Source organism: Artemia sp. Qi Xiang Cuo, chromosome 4 (genome assembly GCF_049724085.1).
Source record: "Artemia sp. Qi Xiang Cuo chromosome 4, ASM4972408v1, whole genome shotgun sequence".
NCBI lineage: Eukaryota > Metazoa > Arthropoda > Branchiopoda > Anostraca > Artemiidae > Artemia > Artemia sp. Qi Xiang Cuo.
In genome coordinates, this window is record NC_142797.1 from 48,228,373 (window position 1) to 48,243,597 (window position 15,225).

The 15,225-nt window shown below is 34.1% G+C and overlaps 1 protein-coding gene across 1 annotated transcript in view; it reads left to right on the forward strand.

The window, feature by feature from the left end:
* Positions 1-14,047, forward strand: part of LOC148953178 (uncharacterized) — a 62,657-nt gene extending 48,610 nt beyond the window's left edge. Inside the window, exons 5-6 of the mRNA XM_089087896.1 lie at positions 11,544-11,654; positions 13,811-14,047. Of these exons, the coding sequence (XP_088944022.1) occupies positions 11,544-11,654; positions 13,811-13,859 (160 nt within the window). The 3' untranslated portion in view covers positions 13,860-14,047. The remainder of the gene's footprint in view (positions 1-11,543; positions 11,655-13,810) is intronic.
* The last annotated feature ends 1,178 nt before the right edge of the window (positions 14,048-15,225 follow it).

Genomic DNA, 15,225 nt, shown 5'->3' on the forward strand with positions numbered 1-15,225 from the left:
CTTGCAAATTGCCTCTTTGACAGGTTTTTCGTTACTGGTTTCCTTGTACATGACCAAATTTTTTTTCTTGGACATGACTGTACCCAGGGGGGGGGGATTTGAACACCCCCCCCTCCCAAAAACAAAATGTTTGTATTAAGTGTGAAAATGTAAAAAAAAATGTAGGTAAACAAATTTTGGTGTTTAAGCATCATACAGGTATACTATACAGGGCTTCCACTCTCGAAAAATTAAATTCGGGGACAAGTCTTAAAAATTCGGGGAGTTTTCGGGGAAAAGTCTTCAAGATTCGTGGATTTTTCGGGAAAAAACAAAATGGAATTTCGTTGCAAAAATTTGGGAGCCAAAATTGGTTTTAGCTTCGTTTTCAGGCTCAAGTAGGGCTTGTATCTGCGTAGTAAATCAAGCCTTTTACAAAATAGGTTTTATATCCAGAGCCAGAGCCCGGGATTGGAACCCATAACTGAAAACACTTATTGCTGATATTGTGGCAAAAACTTCAAAATTGTTTTCAAAAAAAAAAGAAAAAAGAAAAATAGTAAACACATGTGAACTGTAAATACCAGTAGCAATTTTTTATTAAGTCATTAATCTCAGATATTCATTAAAATATTTAAAAACAAAAACAAATATTGTTTGCGGTTTCTATATAAGTAAATTAAATAGACAAATTCAATCTATAAGTACGGGGTAGTATTAAAACTTAAAACAGATAAGAACTAAACTAAACAAATAAATTTAAACTTAAATTAAAAAGGGAATTTTGACAACTTTGAAAAATTGAAAATTGGAATTTGGAATTTTGAAAAATTATTGACTTTTCATGCTGCTTCTAAGGACTTAGTTGTTTACCCCCCCCCCCCATAAAAAAAATCCTCCCACAGAAAAAAACGGGAAATCTCCCCCCACCCACACAAAAATTTACCCCGCAGAAAATGCTCCCCTGCCGAAAATACTCCCCACGGACTACCCCTCCCCCCGCATATATGCAATAGTTTCTTTTCGTTTAAATTTTTAATGTCACTCTTTACTTTCATCTTGAAAAATAAATTGTTTTTATTTAATTATTATCAAGCTCAAGGCATGCAATGAACAAAAATAGATAAGCTGGAAATAACAACTAATCAGTCTGTACTGAAATGACGTATCTTGTTCATCTTTTGGCATAGCTTGTTCACTGTATTTCTTAATGAACTAATTCAAATTGAAATTTTGAACTAGTGAAATACACAAATGAAATATTCACAAATAAAAAAATCTGGAAAACATCAAAGAAAACAACCTTATCGCTGTTCATCCTTGTAAACGAAAATGTAAAATAAGAATATTTTAAATAATTTCTGAGACCACACTGGCTAATCATGATAAAACAAAAAACCGCTAAGACAAACACAAAATTCTTTTTTTATTCGCGATTTTTTGTTTTATAAGAATTTTGAAGATATAAAAGAACCAGAAAAATTTATACGTGTATATTCTATGTGTAGTGCCGTCAATTGGGGAGCAGGGGTGTTTGCTTCATTAGGGTTTTTTTTGCCACCCTCCTATGTTTGGAAAAACATCCTTTTTGGTACTTTCATTTAGGAATGGCTTTTTCTTGAGATTTTCATCAAGAAAACTAAAAAAAAAACGTTTTGTGCCCGTAGATTTCAAAAATATTTTCCCCCCACGCATTCAGTCCCCGGTCTAATATTTTTTTCCACCACTCTCCCCGCGCAGACTTTGAAAAATTCTTAATTTGGCATTTTCGATGAGAATAGTATTTTCTTGGTATTTTTATTAAAAGTTTTCGTGACCTTTGACCTACATTTTCGTGAGTTGATACCACTACTTTCTTTTGGAAAGGCGCGAAATAACTATACACCTTTCAACATCTTCATCGAAACTCGACCACCAAACACGGCTACGAACTAGAGCTACGTACAAAATTACTGTTTGTTCGATAATTAGTAAACTTCTTGAAAGGGTTGTGGTCCCTCAGCGACAATCAGTTTGGGTTCAGAAGTGGCATTGGAGTTCAAAATGGACATTCTGTTTTCCCTGATTAATTTAAAAAAAACGAAGTTTTTCCGAGGGACGTAAAGAGCAAAGTTGAAACTTAAAACGAACACAAATTAGTACTTCACAGATTATCTAACATATATCAATAAAACTAGTACAAATAAGCCAACTAATTATGTTTCCCTATACTTTTAGGATTATACAAAACTACCGCTTTACTGAAAACGTAAAATAATATAGGAGTTTTGGTACAGTAAAAGCAAACCAATTAGGGACGCGTTTTACAGAATACAAATATTATCAATCCCTTTTCGGATCAATCCCTTTTAAGATAAAGTAACAATCCAGATTAGGATTTTGCTTTATTTTTTTTTACATTTAATTTGGTATTACTTCTGCACAATGGCTGAGTTCAATGACTGGCTCTCGTTTTGGTTCTGAAAAGGACATACAATAAGTCTGTAAACAAGTTGAAGTAAAGCCATCTTGATAGTATTAGGACTGGTGTAAGACTAGGAAATGCCTTTTCGATTCGTTTAGTGTTGTTAGGATACATGCTCAATTTTGATTCTTAAATCAATAATTCTGTTTTTTATACTTGACTTTTGTGTTTTCAGTAAAGCGCTAGTTTTTTATAATCCTAAAAGCATAGAGAAACACAATTAGTTGGTTTATTTGTACTAGTTTTATTGATATATGTTAGATAGGCTGTAAAAGTAATAATTTTTGTTCGTTTTAAGTTTCAACTTTGCTCTTTGCTTCCTTCTGAAAAACTTTGCTTTTTTAAATAAATTTTCTTAAGAATACACTTTACTTGACATTCAAGTAGCACATCAAGAATATGATATGCTTAGACTTCGCTAGGGGGCATACACCCCCCTCCCCACCCCATGGATCCACCCCCCGGAGCTGTGATCTGCGCACGTATGGGGGTCGCAAAACAGAATGACAAATCTAGGGGGAAAGTCCCCCGCCCAAATTATATAGGACAAATGTAAAATAAAATAGGATAATTTAGAAAAAAATTTGGGCTATATATTTGCACATTAGGGGGGGAGGGAATCATACCATATATTAAATACGTAACCAAACCTAACCTAGGTATTTTTCCCCCCCTTAAACCACAAAAATCAATCGTGTAAATATTGACACTCATTGAGAAACCACGGCTTTGCAGTCATTTATCTATAGCGATCTCTTGCAAATAGCCTATTTGACAGGTTTCGTGACTGGTTTCCTTGTACAATAGCAAATTTGTTCCCTTGGCCAAGGTAGTACCCAGGGGGGGGGTTAGGGGTTTGACCCCCCCCCAAAAAAAAAAATAATGGTCAGACTTGTAAATTATGCGGTGCCCGCATAATGCGTAAGTACCCAATTATGTTTTTTTTTTGTTTAGCCCACCTCCCCCCCAGAAAAAACAGAAATTCCATCCCTTATGGAAGTTTCCCCACAAATAACCGGTCCCCGAGTACAAATTTGCTCCCGCAGAAAATTTTCCATTACTCGGTCATTAAAATCAAGTTCCCCGCTATTAAAATGATATTTTTTGTCATTAAAATGACAACAACAATTCCGTTGAGCCGAAATATATAGCCCAAATTTGTTTACAAATTATTGCATATTCATCCTATTTTACTTTATTTCATTAGCATGAACCAAACTTGATTTATTTTTGATACAACCTTCCATTTTTGATTCACGACAAAAATAAAGAAAAAAAGGAATCAATATGCGGCTTCTCAAACAAAAACAGCTGTCAAAAGCAATTAAGAAATCCCGCCTCGTTTCAAAGGATAAAATTTTGAAAAAAAATTACTATTAAGAAAAAGTTGCCATGGGACATTGATTCAGGAATGGTAAATATTATTTTGGTTCGTTTTAAAAGTAAAAGTTTATTCCAAAAAACAGTTTATGGTGATTTCTAAAAAAGCCTAAAACACATCAAAAATAGTGTCAGATCAATATGAAAAGTGTACCATTGGAATCTTAAATAGTTGAAAACATTGTACAGGGGAATACCAGTTCCCCTCATTCAGTGGCAGATCCAGCGGGGATGGGGCAAAGAGGCGTAAGCCCCCCCTAGTTTAGCCTAAAGTAGTGTAATTTACTTAATTTACTCAAGTTTGCGTTAATTAAACTTACTCCTGACGCAAGTTTATTGTATCAACCGATTTTGCACCCCCATAAATTTTTTATTGTATCAACATATACTGCCCCCCCCAAAAAAAAAAAAAATCCTTGATCCGCACCTGTCCTCATTTAATAACAAGGAAAATCAATTTTATCAATAATTTAAATCTTAATATATATATTAAACTTATGTTTAAACTTACCTCCGATTTAAAAAATAAACAAAATTTGCCCCCCCCCCCCTTATTTAGTAATGTAGACCCTTATTTGGCATATATAGGGGGGGGGGGCTGAAATTAATTTCCGATAGACATGATTATTATATTTGTAATCAGCATAAAAAAAGGCATAAAAAGAATAAAAAAGCATAAAAAAGAGCATTAAAGAGCATAATTTACTTAATTAACTAAAATTTACTTTAATTAAACTTAATCCTGATGAAAATTTATCATATCAACCTACGTTGAACCCCTTAATTTTTTTATATAACCAAAATATTTTCCCCCCCCCCCCCCCAAAAAAAAATCCTTGATCCTCACCTGCCCACATTGAATAACAAGGATAATCACTTTTCTCAATAATTCCAATTTGAATTATTATCTTCTCTGAAAATCAAATTTACATAAAAAATTTCTTATATTAATAAACCTTTTACAATTTAATGTTTTGTTTGCCATCATGAATCATGAATTTGCCAAAACATGAATTAGCAGGTTCTGCCTACAGGCCTAGCAACAAGCGGTCGAAAACCCGACAAAAGCGATAACAGGAACTCCATGAACAGAACACAACAATATTGCGTAATAACTATATACATGAGCGATTCCTATGTGTCCGTCTATAGGAAGATTTGACACTTCTTAGTAAATTTAAAAATAGGAAGCAATGTACAATTGAAACTATTTGAATTAGTAACCTACTTGTTCAGAAAAGAAGCAGAATTTTAACTGTAAAAAAATTAAGTTTCTAGGTGGTATAATACAGCAATTAGAGTAGTTTAAATGTCAAAAAGTTTTTAAAATGATTAATTCATCGCAGGTGACCGGGAATTGGAGAATTTTGTCCGTGAATAGGCTGATGATTCATTCCTATCAAAGATTCTGTCCGAGAATAGGCAGGTGGCCGACTACTGGGTGTCTTACCCCTATTTGTAGTTTTGCAGACCTAATGACTTCCACTGATAGCCTACCTTATGTAGGCTAAGGTAAGACACCTAGTAGGCTGTGTGATTTGCTTGAATATTTTGATATAAATCTACCTCATAGTTACTATATAATAGTAGCATATACCATTTATGCTTTTTTTATATTAGAAATACAAATTACTTGGGTTAGCACTGTTTGACTAGCCTAGGCCTATTAAAGTCATTGGTTTCTTTATACTCTAAGCAACAAATATTGTCATTTACTCTTATAGGTAAAATTCTACTTTAGCTACTTTTGACTATCTTGGAAAGGGGTTAGGTTAAGAAAATGGAACTTTCAGGGATGGGTCTACAGGCTAAAGTATGTCCTTGGAAGATATTTTGAAGTACCCACCTCCACTCCTTCTCCCTCTAGTGGGTCCTGACCTTTGATGACCTTTATAAATCTATGTGTTATATAAGCAAAACCTTGCAAAATAGATTTTCTGCTTAAGTAAAGTACAAAAAAACGGTTTTCAGCTTCATAACTTTGCTCAATCTCGATTTATAAGGTTTTAAAGATATGCAAATGCATTTCCTAAATTTTGAAAATAAACTATTTATATGTCTTAAAATTCTGCTCAAATAACTGAAATTGCATTGTCAGAGCTAAGGCCAGAGAAAAAGAAACTGATAACTGAAAATTAAGGTAAAATGTTGTTATGTCAAAATTTCAATGGGTTTTGACCTGTCATGTAGGCAAATTTCCTGACCCTCTAGAGGGAGAAGGAGTGGAGGTAGGTACTTCAAAATACCTTCCTGGGACATTCTTTAGCCTGTAGACCCATCCCTGAAAGTTTCATTTTCCTAACATAATCCCTTCCCAAGATAGCCAAAAGTAGCTAAAGTAGAATTTTACCCTCTTATATACAAAGCACTATAAAATCAAAACAATAGGCAATATTGTGTTTCCTTTAAACATGGAGAATGATATAAAGTCTTCTCTATGACTTTTTAAACTCTATGACTTCTCTATGACTTTTTTAGAGAAACATGAATAAAGCTATACAGAATGCTTTTTGGTTTTCTTATTTAATATATGATCCACTAAAATGTCATACACAAGAAATTACATTACCCCACTGATACATAGAGAAAACAACAAAGTCATACAGATGGCTTTTCATAGTTCCAATTGCAGTTCAGACAACTTGGTGGTCACATATCAATCTTAAGACTTAGTCAACGTACCTGAGAATTTATTTGACAAGTAAAATTAGGCTTAGGATGCTTCTTCATCAGCAAGTTCCATAGACATTGTCTGTTGTGAGTCAGCCCAAAAATCTTAGTCATCTCTATTGTAATTCAAGTAGACTTTCCAAGTAGGCCTGTCTGCCTAGAGTCTAAGGCATTTTGATCAAGTTTTAGGATTAACATGACCACTAAGTCACCTGGACTTGCGGTCCTCAGTCAGAAAACCCAATCTATAAGCCAAGACAGTTACACTAAAACAGAATTAATTGAAAATTGGTTGACTGAAAAGTTCCCTGGCCTTGTGTGCAAACAAGTGGCATAGGGTCTACCTGCCTAAAGTCTTAGACAGGCAACCCAGTTTATAAGCTCAGACAGATACACTAACACAAAATTCATTCAAAACACTTACACTAACACTCAATTCACTTGTTGGGTTCACTAACAAATTCACTCAATTCACTAACAAAAATTCAGTTACACTAACACTTGTTGGGTTGACCCAACAAGTTGCCTGGATTTGCAGGTGAACAAGTGACATAAGGTCTGCCTGCCTATAGTCTCAGGCAAGGGCAGCTGAGTTTTAGGACTAACATATGAACATCAAATTGCCTGGACTCACAGGCAAACCAGCAACAATAATAATAATCGACTGAATTTTCAGAACCTGTATCCTATAGGCCTTCAAAAAATTATGGGTATTTATTAGTGAAAAGGATGTCACACTGTTATACTAAAGCAATGCAGGAAAAAAAGGTACTGTTCTAATATCTGGGGAACATGCGAGAAGTTAAGTTTGGTTAATGCTAGTGAAATAAAACAAAATAGGATAAAAATATAATATTTTAGAAACTAATTGTGGCCGTATATTTGCACATTTAGGGGGGTGGGGGTAAAGCATAGCATATAATAAATACATAACCCAAACTAACCTAGGTACCTTTTTTCCTCCTAAACCCCAAAAAAATAAAGCTTGAACATAGTTCCTGGAGTGAGAAACCCCTTGTTTGTAGAGCATAAGATAGGAAATTACTGGGTTATGTTATCTGTTCTTAGCTTTTCTCAAGTTGCATTCTTGCATGTTGCCCATATATTAGAACAGTACACAAAAAATATTGGTGAAACAAAGCGGGTATTATATAAAGAAAAAGCTTAGAGAGTCTTGACTTCTCTGAATTACAAATGCTAATGAAATGATGCATATCTATTATATCATTATCTGTCATTATTGTTTTTTAATATATATTATTATATTATGAATCATATGTAATATATTATTGTATTGTTTGTACTTGCCATTTTACACTGTTTATTTTAATTCAGCATTAGGCCACATAATTTTGGGGTGCCAATTATGAGAGGGGGAGCAGTTACCTCAGTTAGACTTTGAAAAATACCTTCTTATTTCTATTTTGCTACTTTTTATTTTATCATGGCTAAATGGTTATTTTTGCCCAATTTACATTTTGAGGATGGGAATCACTGACATAATTACCAGATACAAATCATCAGCACAACTGGGTTTTATTTTGTTTAGTGATGAGCCTGAATAAAAGACTCTTACTTAGTTACTTAATAATTAATAAGTTATTATGGTTATTAGACTTTGAATTTGTTACCACGAGCCTTTGCTGTACTCCCCCCCCCCCTTAATCTTGAAATATATAGCCTAAGTCAGCTTCAATCATTAGTCAGCTACATATGACCTATTTTTCTCCTTAGCCAGTTGCTTAAAGAAGCAAATTTTTGAGCATAGGGTTGCTAGGTTTCTATGGGCTTTTCTGAGTCTTCTAACCCCTTCATGACTCAAAAATAATTGTCCCTTTAAAGTGATTGTTTAATAATAAAGGAGCATGAAAAATAATCTTTATTTTTAATTAGGCTGAAATGCTAATTTTTGCTGAAAAATGCAGTCTAGGCTATATACCAAAAATCTGGTGTTGATTTATAATTCAGGGTATATTTTCACCATTATGGATGGAGGGAGGGGGGGAGTCTTTATAAATTTAGCTATATATGGATTTGCAATGGAGTTCTGACTATACGTGTGTCTTATTTTTTAGGCCAGACCATCTTAGTATTAAATTAGGCTAATCAGAAAACTTTGAATATAGCTTTGAACTTAGAAGCTTAATTTTTTTATAATGCCCTTTGCCTATCACATTTAAAACAGTTGAAATGGGTGACTTTGATATTGATTGTTTTTTTTTGCTCTTTTGGATTCTTAAAAAGATATCTTGCATTAAAAACAGGTACTATCAAGGTACTATCACTTAAATATAATAGCTCCCTATGCCCCCCCTCTTCTATACTATCTTTATAGGATACCGTCTGTGCTTTAAATAACAAAAATATTTAAATTATTGGCACCCCTTCTTTAAAAAAAATCGATGTTTTATGATTTAAATATTATAGCTCAATACTCCCCCCCCCCTCTCTGGATACCACCTTTATAAAATACCGTCTCTTCTTTAAATTAGAAAAAAAATGGGGGATCCCTGCTTTCAATAAAAAAAAATTCGAGATTTTATCATTTAAATGTAATACTTCCCTCCCCCCCCCTCTGGATACCACATTGATAGGATTCTGTCTCAGCTTTCATTAGAAAAATAAGTTACTTAATAATTAACTAGGTCACTATATGGTTCAAACAAACATGGAAAATAACGTTAAAAAGCTTAGTGTTCCTTGAAAAAATTGAGGGTATGAGTAAGGGGGTACAAAGACAACAACAAAAATGTCAAAATTACTCAGATATACCCCAAATTATTGGCAAACTGAGTCATAGATTTGCCGTGGCATTCAATAAGATCCAAAGAATACAATTAAAAGGGAGCACACACAAAAGCCAAATTAGGCCAGTAGCCTATGAGAAATCGCAAAATACCCAAGACAATGAACAAGTCCTAATGGGGGGCCTTGGGTCTATCAAAACATTTCAATGGTTTCCTAGGGAATTTGATATCATTTTCTTCTGTCTCCATTTTAAATGAAAAAAATAATTAACCTTTTGGCATCCCCGCTTTCAATAAAAAAATTAGGTATTATCATTTAAAAATGATAGCCCCCTACCCCCCCTCCTATAGGCGATAATTTAAAAATTATTTTTGAATAAAATTTTTTTTGTAACTTCCATTTAAATCTTTAATTCCCAAACCTTGTTCATAGCTTAGTCTATAGCTAAATTTGTCACAATAGAAGGTTTTTTTTGGGGGGGATTCAACTTGAAAATAAAATTCTTGACTACAAACGATGTAAGAAATAGCGATTGGGAAACTGCATTCGAAATTATTTGAACTCATTTCATAAAGACGATCCTGTTTTTTGTCAACATATGAAGAACTGTGTATATTGCAATATTTGCAATTGAATCTGTCTGTTTTTTATGCAAAGTAACAAAAGAGACAAAAATTAATGAACAAGAGAGTAGAGAAGAATTATGGCATGCCCAGTAATATTTGGCAGGGAAAGTCACTGGTGATAAATCGCTAGGGGTGGCACCGTGATTGCATGGTTTTCGGGGATTCGGGGAACCCAATTTTTTTCGGGGTGACGCATAGATTTTCGGGGAAATACCCGAAAATTCGGGGATAGTGCAAGCCCTGCTTGATTTCTAATCAGGAAAATCGAAATACTAAACCATACAAGAAGGAAAAGCTCCGAATTTGCGGTTGACGAAATAAAGAGGTGCTGCAAAATTAACTTGAAATCGGACAAACGCCGCCGCCTCAGTCGGCGGCGGCATGCTAGCGGCGCGCCGGTGGCATTACGACACTTCGGTGGCGCCAAGCCTCTCGTCGGCGGCGTTTGGTCGATCCGTCGGCGCGGCGTCGGGGTCTAGCTGGAACAAGTATCCTGAAATGGTATCTTGCATACCATCTAGCGCTTAGTCATCATCAAAATATTTTCTGACACATCAGAATAGTCACTTTCGAAACTTGAGGTCATATTTTATCACAAAATGTATTTTCACTAATATATATTTAACAATCAACAGATTTTGTAAATTTGAATTTTCACAAATGAAAAACAGTGTCGGATTCGTAGGAAATAGTTTTCGCTAATATTATTCAGCTCCGAAGTTTATCGTTGTTTTATTATTGACAACACTGTTTTGCGAATTTATTCAAACTAAAAATGCTAATAGCAGCTAAACAAAAACTCGTAGGAAACCCAGATTTTCAGGTATGAATAGACCTAAAATAGATTAAGAGGGCTAAATATGTTTTCATTTTGGTGTCCTTGGTACTTTAAGCAAAAGGCAGAACTTAAATTCTATACTTAATTGTTCATCGATTTATGGCAGTAATTTGATTTAGTTTCTGCTCAGGCTTATTCACTTTAGTCACTCATCGAAAGTATAAAACACATTGTTTATCATTTGAATAGTTTCAGGTTGGATACACGCAGTAATATTGTCGGCATTCATTTTTGACGCCGCTGAGAACCTCCAGCTGTCTCCTTTTTTATTTACCTCTGATTACAAATTTCCAACTGCAATTGCAGAGGCTAAATGAACTTGGGTTGCCCGTACATCTTGTCGCTCGTATACCGTTCATGTTTTGTGCCCCAAATGCATTGGTCTTTCCATGTTTTGTCAAAAACTCTTTCTTCAAGAGTTGAAATGAGGAAGAAAAATTATGTTTGGCTAAATATTAAGGATTCAAACACAGTACTTAGAATTAGGTCGATTGGTATTTAGCCACTTGGTACTGAAATGTCTTGTCTCAATCATGGTTGGTCTCAGGGACGACTATTTACGAAAGTGAAGAAGATGCAAGGATTGTTTTTTTACAGTGTATTTATCTAAATCTAAGGGGGAGAGGGCAAATGCCTCATTCTTCTCTGCAATAGGTGCCCCTAGTTGGCCTTCCTGCTTTCTTGTTGATTACTCATAAATTGTACATGTGTCACTAGTAGATATAATTACATTAGAGATGTAGTTTCTTGTGGTTTAACTTACCTTCAAAAAGAATGTTAGAATCGCCCTTCCGTTTTAGAACGGCCGCACTCATCATTTTATGTTAATCTATTATAGTACCGTACCCACGGCAGATGTAACCGTTGGTCAGGAAGAAGATGAAGAAGAAAAGGCTCAAGCTTTTGAGAAGAAGGATGTCAAAGAAAGTGACGCGTTCTTTGAAGCAAGGTAAGAGATCTGAGAATCAATTATTTTTTTTATATGTTTGTAGTCATAATTTTACTCAAATTTTTGTAGACAAAGCGGAGATAATTGATATACGGTAGCACAATTTGGTTCGACTCAAACAAGAATAAAAGCTATGTTAAATTAACTGCTCCTGCATAATCAACTGACGTCGGAGAAAAAGTTTAGAAACAGAAAAACCAATATAAAAATAAACAAAAATATATACATTGAAAAAGAATAGCAAAATTTACAGTAACATTTCTTGTGTGGATAAAGAGTTTATCAACAAGTACTACAGTCTGATTATAGTGTTATATATGTCTGTATTGAGATTTATTTCTGCGTTTGATCCGATCCAAAAAGTGACAAATATTATTATTTTCTTTCTTTTTTTGATTTTCTTTTTAACCAAAATTCAGAAAAAAATCCATCAGTTTTTAAGTTATTTATTATTATGCCTCTTTTAAAAAGCATCCCAGGGCACAATGAAGTGCTAGTTGGCTGCTTATTTTGAATAAACAATCAACTTTTATGCTATAAACTAATGTTTGATTGATTATTCAGGTCAAAGCTATTCTATCTTGATGAAAATGAATTCAAAAGCAGAGGAATTGTCAATTTGTTCTTAAAGAATGTAGACGACAAAGTTCAATTGATTGTTAGAGCTGATAACGCTCTTGGAAACCTCCTACTCAATATTTTTTCTTTCAGCACAAATCCTCAATTAGAGAAAAGTAAGCATTTCTTTTTTAAGTATCAACTCTTTACCTCTTAGCGACGCTACATAATTTATCTTCACGGTATTTCTATTCGTCGCAAATTCCTAAAGAGAATAATCCAAATAGATATTGATCTCTTTGAACTAAACCCTTACTGTACCTGCCAAATAGTGAGTTTTCGAGAACATTGACATTGAAGTTTGAGTGCTCTTGTATTTATGAAAGAAGCGGTCAATTTTTCTCTCAGCTGCCTCATGGTCAAATGCACCAATAAAAATTCAAATCATAAAATTCTATTTTATTTTTTAAAATGCACAACGAACAGTGTTGTTAACAAACAAACTTGTACGAATAGACAAATCGGACAATTTTGCTTTCACGAGACGATCACTTTCTACAGTAGCGCTGGAAATTGTTTCACCCTGATTGCGTCTCTTGAATAAGACATAACACCAGTATTATACTTGTAACTCGACAGTTGGCATTCCCGTCTCCTAAAACATGGTCAATAACTGGCGTAAAAGGTATGATATTGACAGACCTTAGTTTTAGGTTTGGAATTTCACAAGTAGTTTTGATGTTTTGTGATATATTTTGAAATGAATTGTAATATCCGGGATGACGTTCAGTATGTTTTTAAAAATTATCTTCTGTCCCCCATGCTGCTTTCTGGTTAAAACTGTTTTACAGGTTTTATTAGTGAAACAAAATGAAGACATATACAAAAATAGAACAGGACAGAAACAAAATGAAGTCATTAAGCAAGAGTCAGCACCTGCGGATGAATTTATTTTGGAAGAGGTTACAATTTAAAAAAAGAGGAAAAGTGTTCGAAGAAGTAGGAAATCATAGGGATAATGTCCCCCCTCTCCTTGGCGTATGTACTTAGAAGCATGGATTTAACCTTTTGTCGTTTATGGCAAAAACTATCATCATTTTATCCTTGCATATTTGCAAAGGCTCAAAACTTCTTACTTTTCAGTTCATCTAAAGACTTATTGCACTAAATTGACTTATCAAGAGGCTTCTCTATAAAAAGGAAATTCTTTTGAAGGTTTCTCTCTCTCTCTCCCTCTCTCTCTCTCTTATCTCTCTCTCTCTCTTTTCTCTCTCTCTCTCTCTCTCTCTCTCTCTCTTCCTCTCTTCTTCTACTTCTAACGTCTTTAGATTTCTGACTATTGAAAATCCTATAGGTAAATGACCTCAGTTATTACGTAGATACAGCGTTCGTTACAAAAAAAAACATACTTGGAGCAAGGCATACTTCGGCTCGTAACCTTTTCTTAAGAAAATATTATTTTCCAAGATTTCCATCATTCTTGAAGGAACTGTTGATGTGCTATAAATTCTCATGCACCTTGCCTTTCTCCTTTCTCTTTGGCTTTCCTACTTTTAAGTTTAGACGATAATAAATTCAACTAAATATTTATATTCTAGACAAGAAAAGTGTGAGCTTGTGGTGCATTCCAAACCGTTCAATCAGTGAGAAGGCACAAGATAAACCCAAGCCTACGAAATTTTTGTTCAGCTTCAAGGATCAAGACATTGCTACAAAATTTTTACATAACATTGAAAAAAGTTAGCGTTTTTTTTATAGGTAAATGTGTGTTTCTTGCCCTTCCAATTATGTATTTTGTATGAATAGAATTAAAATAAATTGAGCAGTTGACAAGATAGATATCAAACGCGTAATTTGGTATGATATTCTGTTGAAAAAAAAAAGGCCTAAAGCCCATTGCAGTTAGATAAGTTAAATCTTTATTAATACAAATACTTATGATAAAATTTCCCCCTAGCTAGTAAATAAAGCAATAACAGCAATTGGTAAATAAACACATAATAAACTTTTTTTTAGTCTATATATACCAAATCAAGGGTTTGAAGTTTTGCTGGTGTGTACACTTTATCGTTTATACGGAAAATGAGCTAAACTAGTAAAGCTCGAAACGTGAAAATTAATGAAAAATAGTTTTCGAACAATCAGAATGGACATAACCGGAAAATACAAACTAAAAAAAAAAAAAACTCATGACGAAATGGGAATTCATGACAACAAGCGTTCTAAGACGAAGACCCGAGTAAATTATTGTTAAAGTATCAAACAGTTCGTGGTAACGAACTGTAAGTAAGGGGCGACCCGGCTCAATGGTAACCGAAACTCTAAAAAACTGAATTTTGATACCAATAGATGCATCAAAAGAATCAAATTTTAATTCTGATTTCAAATATATAAGTTTCATTAAGTTTAATCTTACCCATCAAAAGTTACGCACCTGAGAAAATTTGGCTGATTTTCGAAAAAAGGGGGAAAGACTCCCTAAAAATTATAGAACCTTAATGAAAATCACACCATCATATTCAGCGTATCATATAACCCTACTGTAGATGTTTCAATCTCCTATCTACAAAAATGTGGAATTTTGCATTTTTTTGCCAGAAGAAAGATCACGGATACGTGTTTATTTTTAATTTTTTTTTTTTTTTAAGGGGTGATCGTATCGACCCAGTGGTCCTAGCATATCGTGGGAGGGCTCATTTCAACGGAAATTAAAAGTTCTAGTGCCCTTTTTAAGTGACCCCAAAAAAATGGAGGGCAACTAGGCCCCCTCCCACGCTCATTTTTTCCCAAAGTCACCCGATCAAAATTTTGAGACATCCATTTTGTTCAGCATGGTCGAAAATATCATAACTATGTCTTTTAGGATGATCAAATCCCCCGAAGTCCCTGGGGGGAGGGCTGAAAGTTATGAACTTTACCCAATGTTAACATATAGTATTGGTTAGATATTTTTTAGATATTTTAGATATTTATTTCAAAAAATGACTATCACAAGCCCTGAAGGGCCGAATTT